The following is a 26,095-nucleotide window of genomic DNA, read 5'->3' on the forward strand; positions in this document are numbered from 1 at the left end:
CCTTGTTGGTTTCCCTTAACTCTGCCCACACCTTTGTGAATAGTCCTCCATTAAAATCGCCTCAATCATTGAGGAGTGCCATCCCTCAAAATGGAATACCCATCTGTTTCCTGGTAGAACTCTGATACGCAGAAGGAGAAAAAGTGGGCAGAATTAAAACACAGCCTTCAGCAACACAAAAGCAAGAAAGGTAAGAAGAGCCACGGAATGACTAGCATGAATGATGGGCCAAAATGTGTGTGCTCCGCCATCTCCTCTTTTTGCATCTGTGGATCACTATCTTCTGAGGTTGGGTCCCCACCAGTAAATGCTGAGACAGAGTTTGGGGTTCAAGGGATCAACCCCTATGAAAGCACGAGGAAGAAAGCGGGATTGGACAGAGGAGGAAGCCAAACTGCACTGCAGGCTTCAGTCAACCCAGCAGGGAGCTCTGCAGTGAGGGCGCCCACGTTAGGCTGCCGTTGCAGCCCTGCCTTTTTACTCTCTTGCCATTTCTTCACCAGATTCATTAGACCACCCGCGAAGGGGTGGTCTTGGGTAAGGCAGCTCTCTGCAGCTGAGGCTGACCTTGAAGTAGCCACCAGAAGAGGGCTGTCGGCTGACTGCTCTCCCTGCAGCTGGGCAGAAAGTCTTGCCTTGAAGAGGGAGCGTGGGGGGCCATCTCCATATCTTCCACACCAGTTCGAATCTCAGTCTCTCCTGGACCTTCTCTCTCACTGCACAGCTGTCTACGTGGGAATGTTTCCAAAGGGTCTGGTCTAGTGCCCCCTGCCTAGGAAGAAAAACACCCCAGCTTCATCAGTTCAGCTTACCCCAAGGACCTTCTAATCAAATTTCTCTGTCTTATAAAGCGCCAGACTGACAGGCTGCTGGTTGAAGGAAATATGTTCCCACTTTAGGAAATCTAAGGTCCTGAGAGAGAAGATAGTACTACATAGTATCAGAAATAAGCTCACCAAGCAGCATGCGTGCTTCTGTCTTTACGTTCTCTTGGAAAGGGTTGCTCAGCGATTTCATTGCTAAGATACTGAACACGCGTGGCATTGATGATTCATTCTTTAGCTTTATGCGGTAGGTTCTCTTCCCTCCTGTATGGTTTCTGAAGAAAGCTATAGGCCTTCCAAACCAGTATTCCCAACTGTTACCGTAAAACCTTCCTCAGCAGCAGTTTTATATTTTAATATTGACACAACACTTGATCTGAAAAGTGCATCAGCAATTACATAATATTTGGCTAAGTTAATATGACTATGTTGATAGTGAAAACTGATGCTTCTGTTTCTTTAAATGCTCTTATCCCTTCGACGTACCACCTCTTCATCTGGGTCTATCAGACACAGTTAACATTGTGCTACTGCATTTTCAGATATTTTGTTAAGATATATTTAAATAGCGATCTGAACATAAAATGAGATCATCTGAGTGCATCAGGTAGTGAGAAAGTGGGAGCATTTCTATAGAAGCAAATCTCTCCATGCTGGTATCTTAGGCAACAATTTTTCTCTTGTTTTTCTTGACTCAAATCTCCTTCAGGCCAATCAATAGACAAACTTAAATATATCTTGGTTCTTTTCTGTCTTAACTTACAATATAATTAAATTAATTAGTGCAGAATTTAGCCAAAATGTCTTCAATATTGAATACAATAAAGGATAAAGGATACTAATTATTAAATATTCTCTATTTGATCTTATATATTCTGAAAATAATTCTGTGCCAAATTTTGAAACTGAAGGGCTAATCTTTCTTTAAATGTCTTTGATGACATAGTCTATAGATTTGCAAAAGTAGTCAAGAAACTAAGCTATACATTTTGAGTGTGGATGTGTACAGCTATGCCGTCCTCTGATTGCAAGCCAACTGATCCTCAAATTCATGCTCTAGCAGATTCTAAGGACATAAATCTTTGATCTAAGAGAGCAGGCTTCCTACTGATTATTTATTTATTAAAAAAATATTTTTTTTGAGGAAGATTAGCCCTGAGCCAACATCTGCTGCCAATCCTTCTCTTTTTGCTGAGGAAGACTGGCCCTGAGCTAACATCCGTGTCCATCTTCCTCTACTTTATATGTGGGACGCCTACCAAAGCATGGCTTTTGCCAAGCAGTGCCATGTCTCCATCCGGGATCCGAACCAGCGAATCCTGGGCTGCCCAAACGGAAGGTTTGAACTTAACCGCCGCACAATTGGCTGCCCCCCGCTACTGATTATTGTTTTTGGAAAACAGACAAACAGAAAACACACTTCCTTTTTCAGCACTTTGAAAGCGGAAGTCCTTCACGTTAGCTTGCTCAGGTGCTGGATATTTGTCTTCTTTACGTCAGGTACTAGAGGGGGGTGGCGTGTCATACAAGGGCTGCATTCTGTCAACCTTGTACCTGCTGGCGTGCCCGAGATACAGGGAGAAGGTACAGCAAAAAAGGGGTTGGAAAAATATTTTCTCAAGAGTGACACAGGACAACCATGGTTTCTTCAAATCTACTGAGATCTAGTGTTTTACACAAAAAAATCCCAATATAGGGCTCTGATCCCTTTTAAGTGATAATAATATTCAAATAGCTTGATTTTCATAGCTTTATTGTTATTTTAAAACTACGTATGCTCACAGGTTTATTTTTTTTTAAAGATTTTATTTTTCCTTCTTCTCCTCAAAGCCCCCCAGGTACAGAGGTGTATATTTTTAGCTGTGGGTCCCTCTAGTTGTGGCATGTGGTACGCCACCTCACCACGGCCTGATGAGCGGTGCTATGTCCGCGCCTGGGATCCGAACTGGCGAAACCCAGGCCGCCAAAGCGGAGAGCGCGAACTTCACCACCAACTCTTAACCACTCGGCACAGGGCCGGAGCCCGTTCGCTGGTTTTAAAAAAGAAAGTGAAACCACATAGAAAGTTAGAAAGAAGAAAGTGAATACAACTTGAAATCACACTATATACTCCCACCATATGGATGAAGATTCTCTCAGACTTCTCTCTCATTCTCTCTCCACCTCCAGAAATCTGCATACAATTTTAAATATAGCGCACAAGATTGTACCTGCTGTTCCTGGAATAGAATTGCTGCAGACGGAGCAGACATCTCTGTGGCAGGTGCCTTGATTCTTGGTGGTAAGGCATAGCGGTTATGAGGGAGGGGCGTCGCAGGGCCGAGGTTTAACTTCTTCTCCACTCACTGTGTGACCTTGGGCAAGTGATTCAACCCACCCCTATGTACCTCAGTTTCCTCATACGCAAAAATGGAGATGATAATATTACCTACCTTAGAGAGTTGGTGTGAGGGTTAAATCAGATCATATAATAAGTATTTAAGACAGTATCCAGGACATAAGTACTTACTGCATTTTAACTATTATTCTTAACTAAGCACAAGTTTCAACTTCATAGTAACGCTGAAGATTTTTAAAATATGAACGTGGGATATTTTTTCAAATAACTTTCATCATGATATTTCAAAACCATGCTTTTAACATAAATGATTGCTGCTTCCACATGTAACTATATGCTTCCTCCACTGACACTGGTATCTGCGTGCAGACAACACTCAGTTTGTATGTATTGACTGACCTCCCTGCAGACCCTAAGAGAGAGAGATGGACTACCTTTTTGTGGAGGCCTGTTTTAGGAATTGTCCTGTCCAAAGCGAGGTGCCTTTAAGCGAGACAGTGTTACATGGGCCACCTTTGTAAGACGTGAGTCCGACTAAAAATCCCTGTTAATTATTAAACCCTTAGGTATTATCTGGACACCTGACACTGCAGATTGAGAACAGAGAGTGTTTGTCCCAAGTTAAGCCTAAACACTGATAGAAAAATATAGTTATCAAGGGATTTAAAAAAACCCAAACCTTTTTCTGTTGTGTTTAGTGAAGAGAGTGGGGAATCTCCTGTTGGAGCTGGCGTGTCTGCAGTCCAAGCAATCGCTTTGAGCCTTGTTTGGGATTCCTGCTTGTTGTAGCATGGCGGAGCTGGGAGTCCACAGAATCCTCCTTTTGGTTATTTCTCTGACAAACTGTCTGGAGAGCACAAAACTGCTGGCCGGCTGGAAAAAATGTGGTGACTTGGAATGTGAGAGTAAGTCTGCTTTTCTTTTTTCTCTTCTTTTCTTCTTCAACTGAGGCTCTGAAATGACATAAAATGTTATTGTGGATATGTGTGATAAAAATGAGCATTAATTCATTGAGAAATATTTGCAGTCATAAAGTATGGTTGACTATAAAAAGGAAACGCTGGAAGCAAAGCATTTTGTGATAGTTTTTAATGTAAATATACAAAAGAGCGAAGATCAGCCTGATATGTAAATATATCAGAAATTATAAAAATATTAATCCAGACCTCAAAAACAAACTTATCAGATATTTTACTATTTTTTAAGATAAATTGATTTGCATTAAAAAAGATATCAAGCCATTTAATAGTTCTTTATTTATGAAGCCCTTATATTTTTTTAGTTTCTAATTCAGTCAGAACTTTCTGATTCTCACAAGTTTTCTAAAAATGTTTTTATTTCAAACCATTGTGATTTATTGTCTAAACTTTATCAAACATTAATCATTTCTTGTCCACTTATTAAGTAAAATTACGGAAATTAGTGTTAGAAGTATATAATTTTATTCATATCCTTGAATATTAAACTTTTATATTCTACAAAGAGAAATTAATTTTCATTTTATTGGTTAAAAACTTAATTTATCTTTTATCAGTATTACGGTGCAAAATGAATAGCATCCCAATGTATTAAATTGTTTTAAGTATGTTCTATCTCTCCAGTATGTGAGAATTATTTCTAATTCACAACATGTAAATTAAAAATGCAAAATGTTATTAGTATAAACATAAATAATTTATAAGTAAATTTTTTGAGTAAACATTTTCCTTAATCATTTGGACATGTAACTTAATATATAGAAGTTTACTAGATGATGTTTTATAATAATAATAATCTTTCTTTCTCTCTTTACAACCTCATTTTAGTTTCCTTAGGGCCAGACACAGAACAGGGAAAGGGAACATTCAAATTGATAATAATATGTAATGTTATTTTAACTTGAATTGCATCACTTAATTAAAATGTTTTACATATGTTAGTATAATTATAATAGTTAATATGGTATGTATATTACGTTATGTGTTGAAGGGCTAAACCTAGCATATGTGGTTATGATCATTCATGGTTATTGAGGGCCTACCCTGTGCTGGATCTGGAGGGTGGGTTGTAGATCTAATGAGAATAAAATAAAATGTCATTTTCTTGTACTCTAGGAATCTTCATTCTAGTGAATGATGACAAGACAGGTCAATATGAAACAGTAAAGGGTGATACAACGTAAGGATAATTGGTAACAGTGAAGTTCAGAGAAGGGACAGAGTAGGCTGGACCAATTAGGGATGTCTCATAGAGGAAGGAGGATAGGAGCTGACCATGAACAGAGGCTGAAGGGTTTCTAGGCTTTGGAAAGAGTAGAAAGAAAAGCTCAGAATATGGAAGGCGGATATTACAGTGAGAAGAGTCTCAGTGCAAATCCAGCTCCACCACTTAGCAGGTGTGTGACCAACATGCTGAGATTTGGTTCAAGGCTCATTTGTTATCCTAAGATGAGATTATTTACCTCATAGGTCTGTTTTGAGGATTTAATAAAGGAAAGACATGAAAGAGCTTATTATAATGCCTGGAATATAGTAGGTGCCAGGAAGAAAACTAATGGTATTTTCCTTCCCTTGCCTGCTGATGAGAATGATAACAACACATTCCAGAGACAAAGGATAGATGAGCTTGACTATAAAGGAATAAGAGGAGGTCATTTTTTTTTTAAAGATTTTGTTTTTTCCTTTTTCTCCCCAAAGCCCCCCAGTACATAGTTGTATATTCTTCGTTGTGGGTCCCTATAGTTGTGGCATGTGGGACGCTGCCTCAGCGTGGTTTGATGAGCAGTGCCATGTCCGTGCCCAGGATTCGAACCAACGAAACACAGGGCCGCTTGCAGCGGAGCGCGCAAACTTAACCACTCGGCCATGGGGCCAGCCCCAAGAGGAGGTCATTTTAAATAGGGAAGAAGGAGCAGGTTATGGACAGCATTGGGTACCAAGCCAAAGACCTTAGAATTGATTCTTTGCGCAGTGGGAAGTCTTTGTAGGTTTTTGAGGTCATAAATGATATGAAGAAATTGCCATTTGGGAATACATAGGATGGATTGGAGGAGGGCAAGATGGGAGGGGGAGAAATAACATTTTAATTTAAATTTTGTGTTTTTCTTACATAGCTTTAATAAGCAGAGTCTTAGCCTTGAGAGATTACAGAGGACCTGACTGCCGATACCTGAACTTCACTAAGGGAGAAGAGATATCTGTTTATATTAAACTTGCAGGAGAAAGGGAAGATTTGTGGGCAGGAAGTGTAAGTATCTAGTCTTAAAAATTGAATGCAGAATAAATGACCAGTTGCACAAGGATGCTTGCTTTTCATCTCTAAAGAAACTTTATCTAAGAATTTCAAAGTGAGATATATATATATATATATATATATATATATATATATATATATATATGCCCTTAACATATTTAAACAAACAAAAAATGGTCATGTTCTGTGTTGGTTCCAGAATTTCTATAAAAGTAGTTTTTTGGGAAGGCAGTCCGGTTGGGTTGGAAGACTAAGAATGCCTTGAAATTATTTTATATATCATACATAGTCTTTGAACTTAGATTTTATATTTACCTGGAGAGTAAATTTACATACTGTAGAGTTGCTGATGGAAATCACGAGATGGCTAGGCAACCCCAGGGATCCCTTAGTGCTGCCAATGGCCAAGTTTAAGAGAGATTGGGAAATTTTAGTTAATCAAATTAAAAAACATGTCTTTCTGAGCAAATAAAGGACTGAGTAGTTATTGACGAGGTCCTCAGAAAGATTAGTAGCCTAGGGAAGTGAGGTATATGAATTTTTCATGGAAAAAAGAGCAACTGGGAGAGACTTTTATATGGCCCAAAGTCCTATTACACTGAAATTCCTAAAAGCTTGAGTCATCTCTCTGATATAAACACAAGAAAATTAATGATTAATGTTTTCAGCTGAAAATAAGTTTCTATCTTTGATTGTACCATGCTTTATAATGAAAAGACGCTATGATAAACGATTTTACTTCCAAGCTGAACAAGCATGACCAACCTGATACATACATCATTTCCATACTGAATATGCATCAGATCCCTCTCTTGTGTAGCCTCTCTGATCACTGTTTGAAGGATCAGATGCTGTTTGGATCTATCCTGGTTTTTACCATCTAAGACGGAACCTCTGACTGTCGCTGGCCAGAATCGTTTGTCTGGCCTCTGCAGCTCCCAAGATTCCTTGCTGCTTATGGTCCCTTAAACATGCCAGTGTATGTCTTGAATGCGTTGGAGGCATCCAATGCAGCTATAAGAAAAATGACACAGTAGGTATCATAAAAGGAAAAGCAAGCATTCTTTCTTGTCTGCTATACATAAAAATGATAATTCTGCTCAAAAGCAGTGTGTGATGTGTGGAGCCAGGATGAAGGTTCAAGCACGCTTGGTTTGGGGCCTTAGGTGTTTAGTCTGGCATATAGCTGTTGAAGGAACCACACTGCAGAGTTCACCCTCAGACTGTCAGTTTCCAAATAGTTGCAGCAACTGCAGAGCTGGAAGAATCACAATCGACGGGTAACGGTGCTGGGTCAAAGGACCAAAGAAATTTGTCCTTTAAACTTTGACAGGGATAGGAAACGGGCTGAGCATGGTTGTGTGAAGGCTTCACTCTCAGGGGACATCTTGCATGTACTTAAACTGGATTAAGAGGATCTCTGTTACCAGGCTAGCCCCAGAAACCTGAATGGAATCCAGTCCTCTCTGGAGGACTCATAGATCTTCACTATCTTGATGAATCCGTCTCTGCCTTCAGAGTTTAAACCTCTCACCTGACTTTGACATCTTGAAAATGCTGACCCTGTCACAGCTCCATCTAGCTTGGCTACTGCCACCATTCCCTTGCCTTTGATACCCCAGGTTTACTAGTGAAATCTGTGGTCCACCTGGGCGAGAAAGGTCACCAAGGAAGACAAAAAGGAAGATAATGAGTATGTGGGACGATTTTTGCTCTGAAGTTTGAAAGAGTGGCATTTTACAGCTTGGCTCTTTGTTCCCTCAAATTAATGCTGTTCTTTTGAATAAGAACAGGAATATGATTTCACTCACTTTCTTTTAGATGGCAAATGAAAGCCAATTAATGTTTGTGATTTGAAATAGATGAAAGCCAAGGACATGGGGTCAAATGAGGCTCAATATTTATTATTGCTTTGATCACTCTTCCCTGCTAATCTTTGTTCTTCATTTTCATAGAAGGGAAAGGACTTTGGATATTTTCCCAGCGATGCGGTCCAGATTGAAGAGGTGTTCATATCCGAGGAAATTCAAATATCAACTAAAGTGAGTAAACTCATTTCAGTTATTAACTGAATTTAAAATTTCTTGGCTAAAACAGCTTTCTGTAGTATAAGTGCCCATGTGTTATGTATCTTGTATAGTGAATACATAAAAGAGTTGGTCTGAGAACTCACTCTAGGAATAGTTTGCGTATGTGAATAAAATTAGGTGAGACAAAGTTGATGACAGGCAAAGATTTTGCTTTCTGAAAAATCAACAGACAAGCAGTAGAGTGTAGTGGTTAGACCTGGATTCTGGAGGTGGGCTGAGTTCAAAGCTTGACTCAGCCATTTAGTAGCTATGTGGGCTTGTGTGTTTTAATTTTCTCATCTGTAAAATGAAGATGATGATTATATCGTGCTACCTCATAAATTTCTTGAGGAAAAAATGAGCATATGTAACAGAACAGCGCTTAGTAAGTGCTGTGTAAGTGTTAGATATTATTACTAATGTTATTGTCCTACTGGGACAAAATTTATTTCCCATCACACTCTCTAGGTCTCATATCTGTACAACCTCTTTTGCCGTTGGAGTTTTAAATAAGCTTGATAATGTTGGGTGTGATAATGTTCGACTTGATGATGAGAAAGGGAATCAGAAGGTGACTTTTCAGTATGTGAATCTGATTAGTCCACTAAATTCAGATTCCAGATTAAGCCAATTTACCTTAAAGGCGGTCAGTGTGAAGTGAGTCTGCCTAGTGAAGCAGACTGTCTATTATCTGGCTCTTTCTCAGCACAAATTCTGGGACTAACTGTCCATTTACTGTATAATTACTGTTCCTGTCAGTTCTAGCTCCAAAAAAATCTGGAGTATGTTGTCTTCTCCCCATACATCTAATCCAAGGCATCATCATCTCTTGAGTAGGATGCTACAACAGCCTGCTAACTGGTCCCCAGGTTCATTGAACCTGGAATCAAGCCCAGATTCCTTACCCTGGCTCTAGGTGATCTCCTCCTGCCTCCCCTGCTGACCCTGTCTCATGCTACTCTCCCCTCACACGCTGTGCTCCTGGCCACAATGGCCTGTTGACTGTTCTTAGAATATGCCAAGCTGTTTCCCAGCCCAGCCCTCCAAGCAGCCTGTTCCCTCTGGTTGGCATGCTTTTCCTAAGTTTTTCACTTGACTAGTTCCTTCTTATCCTTTAGGTCACAGCTGAAACATTATTAGTACCTCAGAGAGGCCTTCTAGGATGACTCTAACAGAATTACTGCTCTTTCGGCAGGGTGTGTGGTATGGGCGGAAGGAGGAAGATTGGCCCTGAGCTAACATCTGTAGCCAATCCTCCTCTTTTTGCTTGAGGAAGATTGTCCCTGAGCTAACATCTGCACCAGTCTCCCTCCATTTTTGCATGTGGGTTACCACCACAACATGGCTTGACAAGTAGTGTAGGTCCTCACCTGGGATCTGAACCCGTGAACCCAGGCCACCAAAGCAGAGTGTGTGAAACCAACCACTATGCCACTGGGCCGGCCCAGAATTACTGCTCTTAATCACAGATTCCTGTTTATTTCCTGCATAGCACTTATCACAATTTATAATTACATTTTTCCTATTGTTTACTGTAGAATTTCAGCACCAGCACAGTGCAGAGCACATAGTAGGCATACAAAAGCCCCAAGTTCTTAGGTCAGTTTCCCTGGGGAGTAGACTCTGAGCTGGACCTTTGCATTGAAGGAAGTTTATTAGAGAGTACTCTCGGGAATAGCACCTGTGAGGGAACAAAAGAAAAAGTGGGATTGGGCAGACAGAGAAAGTGAAATGTGATGCAGTTGCAAAAAAGGTCTTAATTGATTCCATAAGGAACTCTGAAGCCAGGATGGCCTTTCAGAGTTGTCCTGAATAGAGGCAAGGGGTTGAGCTTTTTTATCTTTGCATTACTGGCTCCTCTGGGGTAGTGTAACCTTGGGCTAGGTTAGGTTAGTGTTTTCTAGAGACGGTTACTATTCTAAACACTTGATTCATTTAATCCCCACAACACCCTTGAAGGTAGGTACTATCATTATTCTCATTTTACAGATGAGAAGACTGAGGTTTAGAAAGGTCATGTAATTCACCCAAGGTCACAAAACCAGTTAATGGCAGGACCAGGATTTGAACCCAGAGAATTTGGCTCCAGAGCCTGTTATTAATCACCTACTATATTGCAGTGGCAAAAATATACAGTAAAATTGTAATTCTGAAGCTTATTTTCAAAAATTCTGAGCTTTATTCTCATTTCTCAATGGTGATATGCAAAGAACAGTGCACACATAGCACTGTTTCATGCTTTAAGATTTAAGAAAAAATAACTTCACCATTTTTCTTCTTGATGATTTGGCTGTGCTGTGAGATGAGCGAGGGACTCCCCACCTCCATCGGCCATATGTTTTATCTCAATGAAAGAAGTCTAAATGTCTCAGTGCTGCTTTTAACCAGGCCTTCAAGCTTTCGAGTCTCTGGTCCGTCTGAGCTGTGACCCTGTGCTGTGAGACTCCTCTCCCTCCAGTCACTGCTCAGCTGCGTGTGTCCATTCAGTGCACCCTCAGGAGGAGTAAGACTCTGCGGACATGTATGCCTTTTCATCAGTTTATTTGCAGAACATACCCAAGGCCTTGATTGTCTCTGCTTCTCAAATTCTTCAACCATTTGATAACAAATAAATCCTAATGTAAAAGGGTTTTTATTTATGTTTATATCAGTAACCCTGAGAATTCAGCTATGATACAAGTGGTTGAGTTTAGGAGATTTAGCTTTAGTTTTTCCTCTGCTGTTGAGCTAGGTGTGTGGCCTTGGGAAATCATAGGCATCCGTTTAAATGATTTAGGGAGAAGCATGGAGTTTCGTATGTCAATCATAATTTTTTCCTTTTAGGAATCTGATTTTCTTTGTCTTCTTGGAGTAAGCTACACATTTGAAAATGAAGATAATGAATTAAACAGTGATAATGGTGAAAATATATTTCCATATGAAGAAAATGAAGACCAAAAATCTAGTGTATATGAAAGTGATTTTCAGATAGAACCTGGATTTTATTTAACTTCTGAAAGTCCTTTGTTTGAAGACCAATTTCCAGCATCAGAGGCTCCTGAAGATAGCAGAAGTACTAGTGAATCAAAAGACTGGGAAGGAGCAGAAGCCAGAAGTGTGGAACAGGACCCTATTCCAGAAGCGGATCACGGCCCACCATCCTCAACTGTGCCTGAAACAAAAGGATGGTTTGGGTTTGGAAGTGAACAAGCTGAGGGGAAGACTTCTGAGTCAGTTATTGAGCCTCCACAAGAAAGCTCATTTCGAAGTAGAAAAATAGCAGTAGAAGATGAGAATGACCTAGAGGAATTAAGTAATGGCGAGCCCCAAACAGAACATAAGCAAGAATCTGAATCAGAATTCGATTCAGTGCCAAAGAAACAGTCTGAACTAACGTCCGAGTCAGAGCACATTCTCAATCCTCAAGCCACGGGTTGGTTTGGTGGTAGATTTATAAGTTATTTAGGTTTTGGAGGTGAGGATACAGGGCTTGAAGTATTGTCCAAAGAAAACAATCCACCGCTACAAGATGTTCCTAATTCCATTTCACCTGAGGAAGAACCCACAGTTCCACATACAGAAATATTAACAGAAAAAGAAGACACAATCTCTAATGATAGCTCAATTCTCAAGCCAAGTTGGATTGATTTTGGTTTTGGTATGCTAGGCTTTGCATATGCCAATGAAGATAAAATTGTAGCAGATGATGAAAAAAATGAAGAAGGAGGTGGAGGAGATAAACATGAACATCCTCCAAGAAACGAATTTGACCCTGATAAAGAACAAGAAATAAAAACAATAAAAATTATGGAAACTGAAGACCAAATAGGAAAGGAAAGAGTCTTAGAGAAGAGAGATGATTCTGATACCTTACTGTATTTTAAAAAGTTCTTGTATAAGTTTGACAACCCTTGGAATTTCCAGAACATTCCAAAGGAAACAGAATTGCCATTTGCCAAACAGATACTGGATGAAAATAATGCAGTTGAAAATGATGAAACAGAAGAATTTTCAGTTGGAAATTATCCCACAGATAATATGATGTTGAAAAGCGGATACAGTCAGTCAGGTTAGTATTAAAATGTCTATAATATAATATACTTTTTAAAAATAATTTACTTTTATAAATACAAATCAGATGAAAAAGTCCAGGAATGCATGTTTCTCAAAATACCCAATAATCAAAGACAACCTTATCAACTACCATTTTACCTATTTCTGGTTTACTTTGGGACTTAGATCTTAATTTTATAAAATAAAATCCCAAGGGAAAAGAATGCTTGGAGATATATGGACATTCCAAGAAGATCTTAAGGTATTTTACAATAAATTTTATTTTATCAAAGTATTATATATAAACAGGTTTAAAAATATAAACAGTGCTAAGGTATTTTGTTTTCCTTTTTCTTTTTTTAAAAAAAGCATGTTCTGTTCCTTCTGTCCATCTCTACTCCCACCTCTGTCCCAGGGACAATAATGTTTTTTTGAAAGTAAAATGTCTTTTAGTATTTATCTCTATTTTCTAAATAAAATCTTTATATTGTTCTGCTTTGATTAATCTATTTTGGACAATGTTCATGTACTTTCTTTCTGGTCGATGAGGATTTTTGCTTGTTTACACTCACTTTTTACCTCATTTACACCTTCCCATTTCAACTATATTTGAATGGTTTTCTTAGAAACCTAAGCCAAGGGTAACTTTAATAATTCAAAATAGTCTTGATTCCTAAATAATATTTTATTCTAGGTCTGTAGTCTCCTCCCCGCCCCAAGAAGAACTATGTTAATAAGGGTTTTCTTTAAGTGTACAAGATAATAAGGAAAGTCAAGCAAAACTAAGGTAAAAGTTTCCAACTTTCTCCCTTGAGTCTCAATTCTGGGAGCTCAGCAGAGGGGAATAGAAGAGAGCAGAGTATCAGAGGATCCTTCTAGATCTAGATGTCCAGGTATCTAGTAACTCCTATGATTAAAAACACGTGGATTGTATTTTAAGTAAAGCAATACATAATATGACTTTCCCACACCTCCATTCTGATGTCTCTATGATGGACAGATTAGAAAGTCAGCAAATATTGGCCAATAATACCAAAACAGTTAAATCGTAGAATGACAGAAAACCTTTCCTGAGACAGGATCAAACTCAGAAGGAAACACATTTCCTTTAGAACTAGTTGATTTTCTTGAATTTCCAGAAAAACTGTATGTCATTTCTTAATATTCTCCAAAATGTGAGCTCTTTACTGGATCAACATCCTCAACCAGAATATAGCCTTTAGATTCTAAACCTTGTCTGAATGAGAAAGGTGTAGGTGTGATGCTTTCCAAGACTAAAAACATTGGAGACCTAGATTGTCAAAGACTAAAGAGGAAATTATTTGGTTCTAAACTTATTAGATCCTAAGGGAATATTTGTGAAAAAGCAGTTGAGAGAAATTGGGAAGAAGAAGAGAGACTAAAACAAAGCAAGACAACATCAGGTCCAGAGATAGATATACGTCTATATATTCAAATCTATAGATATGTAGATTCAAAATCTAGATATATAAAAATATCTTAGAGCATATTATTAGAAACTCCAGGGCATCCTGAATATCATTTTAGTAGAATTTATTTATCATTTCACATAGTGATGCTGGGAGAATTTCTGAATATGAAGAACTTGGTGAATGGTCTAATGAGAATAGGGCATTGAAGCAGTTAGAATAGCTTTGAGGGACTTGTACGGAAACATTCAGAAGTTCCTTTAACTTTCAGAAAAAAGAGATGTCATACTATATAAACAAAGTGGATTATTCCAAAATATTACAATATTACTTAAACTAAAAACCACCTAGGGTCATGCAAAATTTGCTTTAAAAAAGGAATACTCAAAGAGGGATTCAGGTAAAGCCACCGGCCCTATTTTCTGGATATTGGAGAAATAGCCAAAACAGCCAATGTTTTCAGGTAGTTGCAACAACTCCATTAGGGGATAACAAATGAAAACTTGCCTTAATTAAAAAGAGTGCAAAAGAAAAACGAATCACTGATCTTGAATCAATATTTATGAAAGGTGAGACTCCAGATAACCACATTTACAGAAAAACTAATACACTGATACAGGAATTTGCAAAACAGACAAATTAGGGGGCAGCTATTTATATTACAATATTAATAACTATTTTACAAAAGGACTCCAGTTGAGCTTATTTAAATAATGAGTTTCCCAAGTACAGTTAAATATGAAAAATTATTCGTTATTTTATCTGACTTAAAATTCTGTTTATAAACAATTGTAAGAAAGGTATATCTGTATCTAATGTAAATCTTTTTTTTCCTAAAGATTTTATTTTTCCTTCTTCTCCCCAAAGCCCCCTGGTACACAGTTGTATGTTTTTAGTTGTGGCTCCTTCTAGTTGTGGCATGTGGGACACCTCAGCATGGCTTGATGAACAGCGCTAGGGCCACGCCCAGGATCCGAACTGGTGAAACCCTGGGCCGCCAAAGCGGAGTGTGGAAACTTAACCACTTGGCCGCGGGGAGGCCCTAATGTAAATCGTAAAGCTTAGATTCAAGTCATGTGAAAATAATACCTTGAAACTGTAATTAAATATGAAAATACTACAGGAAATAGTCATTTTTCTTAACATATATACTTATTTCAAATGCAGTTTAAGATAATGTTTTAAAAGAATCAATTTAGCCACATTTTGAATGTAATTAATTGTTGAATAAGGCTTTTTTCCCCCTAATGCATTCAACATCACTGTGGATCAGTATTTGAGTCCTGTCTGTACAACAGTCCCATTGTATTCAGACTCCTGAGTTGACTGCTCATTTTTACCTTTAGTGTCCACAGACGGCGTTACTAAATTACTGATATGGGTTTGCTCACTTGGGACCTTCATCTTCTAAACAACGCTAAATAAGTGACAGCGTCAAAGTGCTGTGCTAAATTCCTAGCTCAAGGAGCGAACGTACACACTGAGTAATTCGCTTGCTGCCCGTTAATACTGATTGTCGGGACTGCAGTGGCACCTTTCTATCCTTGTCTTAAAGCGTAACTGAGACGTCAATCCTGAAGTTCACTTGAATACTACACTTCAGGCTAAGACTAGTCTCAACATTTTTTTTAAACCCTGTTTGATAAGTTAATTCGATCAAGTGATCAGTTTAAACTATGTTTGAAAACTGAATTAATTGTCTTAAAATAAATTGATAGCTATTTGACATGGCATGCACATAAATGTATGATGCAACATCACAAATGTGGCAAATTTTGACATACGTGTTTCACATTAAAAATTTTTAAATTAATTTTGGGGAAGAGTAATCCTTTTTAAATGAAGGTTCTCGAGAGATGTGCATACATCTTTTCACTCTAAATTTGAATTCGGGTATATTATCATTTAAAGGTATAAATCATTTAAATATTTAATATATAGCATAAAAGCAGAAAAGTCAGGAATATTTTATTTAAACTTCTATCAGCCTTGTTTCATTGAAATGCAAAACAAAACATATTTTCCCTAAAGTAATGATCATATCATTAGTTGGATAATATGCGTTTTTATCTGACAGCACAGATTTATTTGACTTCCGTAAAAAAGCAGTGATAAGATTTAGAATTTCTTGAGTTTCCTTTCAGAAATTATTGCACTCTCATCTTACTGAAGCAATATGTGAATTTCAAGAGATCACCAAATTAAGGAAACATCAATCTCAGGAGAAGCTTTGCCTGTTCCAGACACATTCATAGCATAGAAATGAAATTCAAAATACAATTTACTGTTGATTTTAACTTGATTTCTCAGCACAGCCTTATGCTGTTCTTGGGTCTGTTATAGAGAACAAGCATATACCTGTGTATACTCATGGCAGCGTGTATTTTACTAACAGCTGAATGAGAATATCTCATACTTATTACTTTTATATTCTATTTATAATATCAGTATTTTCCCTTTACTGAGCCAACACAAACACACAAAATGTTATTTTAGTGCTGTCGACCTTTTCTTGATAATTTCTAAAGTAAATGGGTAATTCCTAAAATAAATAATGATGTCAAGAATATATTTTGGACTCACATTATCTGCGTTTGTTTTACACACACACTCTAGTAAAGTAGTAAATAATATAATGTGCTTTAAAATAGACAACATCTTATAAGTGCTAACCAATAAGGATTGCTCTTGATCATATTTTCCTCTAAAATTTTCACTTGAAATAAAGAATGTATTTGATTTGAGGATTTAAAAAGCTTCTATTCATTCACTGTTTCTTTTAATATACTCACTGGATGATATGCTATGATATATAACAATATGCTGAACATAGGAGGAGGGGAAAACAAAGGTTTAACTTTGAAATTAACGTAGCTCCAAGAGTGTAGAAAAAGTACAATACCCGACATTTGATTGGTACCTTATCATTTTTGAATTTGTTTTAAACATCCTAAGAATATGGCTACCTTTCTATGCAAATGAATAATATAGTTTCTTTAGTGGTGGGTGGTTCTTCCACCTTTCGAGCAACTTCATTAAAAGTTTGAGTGATAATTGCTTTTATATTTAAGAGTACATATTAGCAAATATGTATTGTGGATATACATGATCCAGTGGACTAGATTTCAGAACTTGGAAATTAATTGCTGTAAGCTCTAATGTTGCCTTTCTTCTAGCTCAGTTTGTTATATTTATTAAACAGAATTAACTATCAATATAAAGTAGGCTGTAGATACTGTAAATCATTTTGGTTATTTTGACTCTTTCTGGTTCTGTAACAAAGTAAGAAACATCTATTTCACCAATTTTCTTGAATGGCAAGGAGATATACATATATATATATATATTTGCAATATTATTTAAATATTACACCTTCTTGGATAATAAATGTATCTAAGAGGAATGATATCCTATGGGGATTTATTTGCTATCTTATTGTTAGACATAAGCTTCTATAGTACAACACAATTGTTGTTGACAGTTATGTTAGGTTTTTTTTTTTTAATATTTTTTAGAACAAAAAGACAATATAGAGAATTGAATTGTATACAGTTTTTAAATTCTTGCCAGGTCAAGGAATAAGAGAAACGCTATGTGGTAGGCTGAATAGTGGCCCTCCAAAGATGTCCATCTCTTAATCCCCAGACCCTGTGAATATGATACTTTACATAGCTAAAAGGACTTGCAGATGTGACTAAATTAAGCATCCTGAGGTGGAGAGATTATTCTAGTGGGCCCAATAGAATTGCAAAGTTTCTTATAGGAGGAAGGCAGGAAGGTCAGAGTAAGAGAGAGGGATTAGAAAATGCCTCACTTCTGCATTTGAACATGAAAGATGGGGCCATGAGCCAAGGGATGCAGATGCTCTCCAAAAGGTAGAAAATGCAAGGAGATGGATTCTCCTCTAGAGCCTCCAGAAGGAACACAGCCCTGCCACCACCTTGGTTTTAGGACTTCTGATCTCTAGAACTCTAAGAGAGTGTATTTGTATTGTTTAAGTCACGAAGCATGTGGTAATTTATTACATCAGCCATAGGAACTAATACAGGCTACAATTTATGTTGTAGTGACCTCTTTCCATAATGAAGTGTCACAATGACCACAAAGGTTCAAAGAATGACCTGCCTAGAAAACAAAAGGGAAGTCCACAACAAAGCAAGTATTAAAAAAAGCCACCAAAACATTTGTCTTTATTTGCAGATATGCTCTCTGAAACAGAGTTACCTATGAGAATTCATGAAGAAGTACACTTCAAAACTCCATCTTCTGAAAATAATGATGAAAAATCAAAAACATCACCAGATACGGAAGGGCCTACTCAGGTGGAAACAGACAGATCTGAGGAAAATACTCTGCCAAGCAGTCAAACATTTTCAACTGATTACTCTCTGTCTTCTCAAGATTCCATCGCTCAAAAAGGTAAGAAACAAGTTATTTGTTCTCTAATGCAGCAATTAAGAAAGAAATTAGATTCAAAAGTTACATCACATCAAGTGTTAACATATTTTTATTTATAAACCAACAGAAGATGCTTCTGAGCGTCAGAGTCTGGAATATTTATTTCAAATTGATATTTATGATTTCACGAAGTCTGCATTTTCACCAGTTGTAAGTCTTACAGAAAGGGTAAGTTGACCTTTTAAATCTTTTGCGATAATTTTGCCTAGTTTACTAACTATAGGAGCAGCTGCAAATTATGTCTGAGTGAATCCTACTTATGTAAACGCCACATAATGTTTCTCTTTCCATAAAATCTTACATGTAAGATTTCTCCTTACGTGAAGGTTTTGTTGCATGGGTTGTTGCATGGGTGTTGTCAGAATTTTTGAAAACTTTTTCTTAAGCTTCATTGATCTTGAGCATTGGGTTTTTTTCTTCCTCTTTTTTCAAATCAGAGAAAATTATACCAAATGAGTTAACTCAAATAATACGAACTGAAAAATGAGCCTTAAGCAAATTATTAGTATCTGAATGACAGCTGTGACCTCAAAATGATGTAATGTGAGAATCTTACAAAAGCAATTAATACCTCAAAATTCAACCAAGCCGTAACTAAAATTCCACCATCTGTCCACTTTTTCATTTATTCTAAATCCTATTAAATCCTATCTCACTTATTGTAAATGAGATATTGCTGAAGGACTTAGCTGTAGTACTTGGCACGGAGGAGGCCTTTTACCAATGTTAGTTCCTTTTCTCATCTATTGCTACCATAGAAATAATTGAGGAAGCACTTTTATCTTCTCATTTATATTTTAAGATGAAATTGAACAGTGGTTGCCCTCAAGGAGCTCACTCTAGTTGGAGGACATAGGTAGGAAAAGTAATAATTATAATATGGTGCTGTAATAGCCATAGGATGCTACTGACGTACAGGAGGAGCTGCCTAGTAGATTGACTGGAAGTGGTAGATAGAGAAGCTGGGGAGGAGGAGCCTGGAAAAGTGTCCCAGAGGAGATCGTGCTTGAGCTGATCTCGAACAAAGAGTAGGAATTAGCCAAAAAAGAAAGGATGACCATTCTAGGTTGAAGAGAGAATGTTTTTTAAAGTACAGAAGTGGGAGAGGTCACGGCATTTTTGGAGAACTATGAGCAATTCAGTCTATCGAATATAGGGTGAGACTGAAGATGTATACAGGGATTAAATCAAGAACAGCTTTGCATGTTATGATAGGAAGTCAAACTCTATCTTGTAGATGATGCAGCACTATTAAAGAATTTTAAGCAGGGAGTAAAATGAAAAAGCGTCATTTATAAAGTCTATCTGTCAACACTGTCAAATAAGGATTGAATGGGTAAAGACCAGAGGCAGGGAGCCCACTCAAGAAGTTATTGCATTAGTTCAGGAAATAAATAATGGAGATCTAAATCAGGGTTTACAAACTCAAAGGAAATGAGAGAAGCGCAGGTGAAGGTGAGAACCGGAACAAGCTGCAGAGGGTAAGCCTCCTCCGAAGGATGTAGCTGCTGCTGACCTTCAGTCCGCTTTTGCCAGATCTGCTGATATTTCAAGAAAAGTTGGGAATCCAGAATTTTTGTGTGACATAGACATATCCAAATTTTTAATGCTGGCAAATATTCAGATTTAAAAAAAGTACTATGCAGGTCAGACAAAACATTCTGTGGGTTGGGTTTGGCCCACTAGCCACATTTTTAAACTTTTGGCCTAATATCTGATGATGGTTGTTAAAATGACTGGAAGGACAAACTAGACAGATTTTTTTTTGTAGATAGTGTTCACTGGATGTAATGATTGATTGAATGTAGCAAGGAGAAGAAAATGGAAAAGTGAGGCTAACTTACTAGGTCTCTATCTAGGGTGACCAGGTCGATGGTGGTGTCACTGTGACGAGTCTTTGTGAAAACTGGGCTTAATGATATGATATCATTGTGCTTTCAGAGACTTCCTCCTCATTTAATTTCTTTGCTAGGTTCCAGGGAGTTGAAACTACCTGGCAAATAAGCCCAGGAAGTGATCAATTTACTCCATATGATTTGGTGTTGAAGATGTTGATTAAAAACTTTACTTAGAGTTCTGCTCTAGCATAGGAGAAAAGAAAAACTAATAGTAATAATAATGATTATAAAAATAGTCATAATAAAACTTTCAACTCCCCATGGAATTAATTCTACTTATTGGTATGTCCTACTGACATATCCGGCACCTGTCATCTCACTCCCCCCAAATTATACCAGTGAAGTTACTAAACTAAAAAATAATTTATTACTCAGTCCACCATATTCACCTCTCATATAAAGTGCTTATTTAATAAAGGCTAAGCTAAGTATGCTTATTTCAGTGGACTCAGTAAACATAGTCAAATACATTACTTGAACCATTTTGGTTGAAATTCTTTAGACATGAAAATATTGAATTTAATGTTAATTATCTTATGACCTTGGAAAGTCACTTATTGTCTGGGGGAGTCTCAGGTTTAAAGGTCTAATATCAGAAACTGAGCCTGGATGACAGGCTGCTGGCAAAACTGGCTTGTGCATTGCTTAAAAAATTATGAACCAGTGGCCAACATTTAAAAGGTGAGTTCATATAACAAGTCTGGATTTCTGGCTTCTCTTGAAAAAGCAGAAGGCTGTAACACACAACCACCCATTCTCATACGGCAACAGGAAGCCCAGGCGGAACAGTGCTTGCATTGAATAGACAGGCATTCTTCACTTCAACTGTTTGGCTTCCATAGGGTTTTTTTTTTTTTTTTAAAGATTTTATTTTTTCCTTTTTCTCCCCAAAGCCCCCCAGTACATAGTTGTATATTCTTCGTTGTGGGTCCTTCTAGTTGTAGCATGTGGGACGCTGCCTCAGCGTGGTTTGATGAGCAGTGCCATGTCCGTGCCCAGGATTCGAACCAACGAAACACTGGGCCGCCTGCAGCGGAGCGCACAGACTTAACCACTCGGCCACGGGGCCAGCCCCTGGCTTCCATAGGGTTTTAAGTTCATAATGTTCAGACTAACCGTTCTGAAGAATTCCTACCAGATCTAGGATTCTAACACTCTTAGTGTATCTATTAAGCACCTATGATGTTGTTTTGAATAGCTGCAGTAAATGGAAAATTTGAGCAATTTTCCAGTTAAATTTAGGTGAAAGGGTTTCCTTTTCTTCCTACCTAATCGCTTCAGGTAATTGTTTTGGTTTGCTGGTAATTTCAGTTAGGTTTTGTACACAACATACCTTCTTGGAATAGTTCAAGCAATAGGAATCAATACTACTTTTTATCAACTTTATAATTGAGGAGGTTCTATGAGTTCTTACATTTATATATTCTTAATTAGAATGCTTTATATGCAGAATAAGCAAGGGAAATTACCCAGCTCTTGTTCAACAGGTAGCTCCTGATTCATTATGTTCTGAGAACAAGTCTTACCTCACCAGCAGAGAATGAAAATGCGGCTCGGCACGTTTGATTTTCTTCCGAAGGACTAAATCTTATAGGCTGTGACATTGCCTGTTTAATTAAATGGAAGTAACTAGTACTTACAGTTTTGCAATGGGGCCCTTCATAAGGGAAATCAATTTCTAGGTTGTGGACAAGGTTTGCTGGTTAGCATGCTTCCAGCGTTCTTGGACGCTTTCTAATAGCTGTCACAAACACTAACAGCATTTGGTCTCCATTTCCTTTAAAGCAGGGCTATCTAAGACAGCAAAATTCCATGTCTCCTTAAGGAGAACAATCTTTGACTATCTTTTACATGGTAAAAATCATGTACTCTATATGAATAGACCATAGCATAAAACATTTAATTTTTATCAGTTACTAATTTCAGAATTTCTCTTTTCGATTGTAGATTTTAAGAGGGTGGTAACATATATGATAGCTGAGAAAAAAATAATCTATGTAATCAGGAGTGACGTCCATGAAATTGGACATTGGGTTGGTAGTCACAACTCCACCTGTAGCACCCCTTTACCACAGAAGTGTCAAAACAGGATCAGAGTCAGTGTGGAAACAGGAGTGCAGGATATGTTAGAATCCGAAATCTTTCTCCAGGATATGAGGCGCTTGGTAGAACTCTATTTACATGTTAGGATATTTTAACATGAACTTTTTAAAAAATTGGAATTGAAGATCCAGAGAAGAGGTAAGTTCTGTATGACTATTAAGTGTACAGGAAAGAAATCAGGTTTGAATCTGGCACTGAGTTTAAGTTTGACTGTGTTTTTGCTAAGGGGGGCACTTTTAGATTTTTCTTTTTAAAAAAAATTTCATTTATTCTTTTGTCCCTAATCTATGTTTTCAATATTTGGAATGGTAATTATTGAAAAATTGGAAAAGGGCACAGACAGCCTTAGGGAGGGCAAAGGGATTTTTTTTCTTTTTATGTTTTAGGTTATAAATAAGCCCCGGGAGCTGAAAATGATTCTGGAGTTCCCTGAAAATGTTTAGACTTATTGAACAATTTTTACGAGTAGCACAATGTTCTAACAGAGGCATACATTGTTCTAAGATTCTCTGATATTCTAAAGATAAAATTTTGGCTATGCTTCTCTTTTGACTTTAATAAGCTAGTCACATAATTTAATTTCAATACACACCGTCCAACACATATGAAGGCTGCGTAATACCTTACAAACGGAGAATTATTAAGCAATTTCTGCTACTGATACGGACGGTTCCTGAAACTCCCTTGGCTGATGTGGCAAACGAGAGACAGCACTTTACGTTCCCGAGTACCAGGCCGCATTTGGGTCCTGAAAATCACTTGCTGTGAACTTGGGCCATTTTTTGATTCTTTTTGGCACAACAGTCCTGTCGCTGCCAGAGCTTACATTAGGGAAATTTCCTAAGGGTTTAAGATTTTGTTCAACTGTTGGGCGCTCCAGGCTGACTCGTTCAGGAAGCGGGAGTTTCTCGCTGAGCTGCTCCACTGGGGGCTGGAGTTGGAAGGCCGGACTCGGGGAGCGTGTTAGTCTGCTGGCAAAGGAGGCTCCGCGGGGGTTATCCTTTACACCTCTTGTCAGCTATGGCCGCCTCCCACCAGCAAATCCAGCCCTCGGGCCTTTACGGACCTAAAAATAGGGTCCTAAATTTAGAGGGCGAGGTGCTCTTTTAGCTCCCTTCTCAGGGGGAGCAGCAGGCGCCCGGCCAGGTGGCCCCAGGTTGCATTAGCCTTTGGGTAACTCGGGGCGCCCGCAGGTGAAGACAGTCGTGCGGAGCTGGGCCCGGGTGAGTCAGCCGGAGGCGACGGAGGCCCCGGCCGGGCCGATGCCCTCCTGCGCCGGAGAGGTCAAACCCTGCCCGACCGCGGCTGCCCCGAGACGCCTTCCAGTCCAAAGTCCAGAGTCCGGAGTCCAGACGCGGCTGGCAGGCCGCACGGGCGCGGGCCCTGCAGGCCATTTTCGGGCCGGAGCGCGGGCGGCGGCAGGGGCCCCGGGGTCTGAGCCGGCTGGGCTCCCGCGGGGCGCCGCCCGCAGGCTCTGGCGGGGCGGCGGGAGGAGGCGCCGGGGCTGGCGGCGACGCGGGAGTAAGGGGGTCGCTCACCCCCGGGGCTGCGCCGACGAGCCTCCCGGAGAAGCCTCGCCGCCACCGCGGCAACCCGATGAGGCCGCTCAGGCCGTAGTCCTGGTCCTCGGGACGGGGCGGGGCGGGGCGGGGCGGGCCGCAGCACAGCACCAAGCGTGAGGCCGCAGCCCGCTCTCTCAGCCTAGGGCCCCTCGACTTCCAAGGGGGGCGGGGAGTGGCTTCGCGCGGTGGAGCGCCGGCCCCTTTAAGAGCGAACGACCAGGACACGTCTACGAAGCTCGCGCGAATCCGGAGGGGAAATTTACCGCGGCCCCGGGGCCCCGCCCCCCCGCCGTGGCCGAGCCCAAACCAAACCGGGGGGTCGAGCTGCCGGGGGAGGGCAGGTCGCGGGCGTGTGCGGGGCGGACTGGGACCCTGGGATCGCCGGGACGGAAAGCGGAACGTGGGGTCCGAAGCTCCCGGGGGGCCGCGTGGACCCGTGAGGCCTGGCGGCGCCGTTCCGTCGGCTGCCCCCCGCAGCCGGCTCCGCAGTGGTCCGCTCCGGTTGCCCGGTGCGGGTCTGGGTTCCGGACGGAACGCTGCGCCTTCTCTGCCGCCTGTCGTGGCTCTGCCAGGCCTGGCTGCGGCCGCTCCAGCCGGGGCGACCTTGGCGCCATGGAGGGGCCCGGGCCGGCCCCTGCGCCGTCCTTGGGGCTGGTCCTGGAGAAGCTGCGCAGGGTGAGTGCGGGCTCGGTCCCGGTGACTTGGCCCAGGGCTCGCGGGAGCCGCGCGGGGGAGGAAGCCGCAGACTTTGCTTTTGGGTTCTGAGCGGCAGTGGTCGCGGGTCCCGAAGCCGCTTCTCACCTGCCGCCAGGCTCCAGCTGTGGCCGAGGCAGGAGCCGGGTTCGTCGGACGCTGGGCGGTCTTTCTCTGTGGTGCAAGGGGAACTGGAGATGAGGAAGGTGAACGGAGCATTGGCTTAGCGGGACTTTGCAAAGATGGGGTAACTGTTTCCCGGTTCCTGAAACGAATTAGCCTTTCCGTCACGTTATTTATTTTGAACCGGGGTCAGTGACACGTGGTTCCCCCCGACTGTGAGAAACTTGAGGACTGATCCTCTGAAATGAGTTCCTTTAGTGATGGAACTTCCCGTTGTCTTGAAAGGACGCCTAAGAGTTGGGATTCTAATTCTGCGTTGTCTTTTAATAAAGAATGCTTCTTGGAGATGCTTTACCAGAAGTTAGATTGTTCTTCGCTTCTTTCTGTGTCTTGTTAATGTAAAAGGTCATGTTAATGTAAAATCTGGAGATATTAAGTTTTGGAAATTTCTGGGTTTTTTTAGGTTCAGTTTATAATGAGGTTGCAGGGATTTTTCTAAGTGTTTATAGGTGTCTGTTGACATGTTTAGGGACATTTATGTCGCCACGTTGTAAAAGCCTATTTGCATAAAAAATTTAAAAAGCCCTTTAAAATATTGGGGCAGTGAAGATTTTTGGGTTCTGTTTTGGTGCTGTTGCCGTGGTGTTCATTCATTCAACCGTAGTGTGTCTAGAACGACAGTTCTATGGAAATTCTAAATGGACTAACGTGCTTTGGGCCACTGGTATCATGCTGTCTGTTAAGGGAGGGAAGACAAAAACATAGTACAAAGTAGGAACTGATGCAGTGCTTACTGAAGCATGCACACAAAGTGCTGGGGAAATTGAAGGGTGATTACCTTGTCTTAAGTGTTTGAGGATAGCCTCTCCAGGCTGAGCCGATAGCTTAAGCAGAGGAGACGTGGGACAGCGCGGTGCGAGCAGCGCCCTGGGAGCTGTGTTACTGGAGTGTAAAGTGGGCTCAGGGAGTGATGTGCAGTGAAGCCTGCTGGAGTCCTAAGTAGGCTGCAAGTGAGGTAGGTGCGGGAGGGCTGTGGAAGAATTTCAGTATAACGTGTAGGTTAGATGTAAGGAAAACAACCTTAGAAATAGGGCGTAAGGGAGAGGTGACAGAGCTGTCGGGTGGGGAAAGGGAAGAGGGTACTGAATGGGCTCATATTTAGTAGCTAATAGCTAAAATGGGTAGGACTTTATTGATTGGATGTGAAGGATGAGAGAGAGAAGGAATCTAGAATGACTCCCAGGGTTCTGGCTCTGGCAGCTTATTCATGCACGGAGATAGAGTTTATAGGAAGAGAAGCATATTGTGGGAGAAGAGGTAATTTCAGATTGCAC

The 26,095-nt window shown here is 40.0% G+C and overlaps 1 protein-coding gene across 18 annotated transcripts in view; it reads left to right on the forward strand.

Annotated features, from left to right (window-relative positions):
• Positions 1-3,718: 3,718 nt before the first annotated feature.
• Positions 3,719-26,095, forward strand: part of MIA2 (MIA SH3 domain ER export factor 2) — an 88,117-nt gene continuing 65,740 nt past the window's right edge. For 5 of the 18 annotated variants that reach the window (XR_011441077.1, XM_014734174.3, XM_023624357.2 and 2 more), the window contains exons 1-6: positions 3,719-4,067; positions 6,254-6,387; positions 8,349-8,435; positions 11,286-12,510; positions 18,125-18,343; positions 18,450-18,550. Coding sequence is in view for 9 of the 18 variants with exons in the window: in XM_014734174.3 (XP_014589660.2) it covers positions 3,953-4,067; positions 6,254-6,387; positions 8,349-8,435; positions 11,286-12,510; positions 18,125-18,343; positions 18,450-18,550 (1,881 nt within the window). In the remaining 9 variants the exon portion in view is untranslated. Of the gene's footprint in view, positions 4,068-6,253; positions 6,388-8,348; positions 8,436-11,285; positions 12,511-18,124; positions 18,344-18,449; positions 18,551-21,767; positions 21,914-22,343; positions 22,522-23,387; positions 23,607-23,918; positions 24,621-26,095 lie in introns of those variants that run through there. The other 13 variants (XM_023624364.2, XM_023624380.2, XM_023624366.2 and 10 more) reach the window with 6 other exon arrangements.

This window comes from Equus caballus, chromosome 1 (assembly GCF_041296265.1).
Source record: "Equus caballus isolate H_3958 breed thoroughbred chromosome 1, TB-T2T, whole genome shotgun sequence".
In the NCBI taxonomy this organism is placed as follows: Eukaryota; Metazoa; Chordata; class Mammalia; order Perissodactyla; family Equidae; genus Equus; species Equus caballus.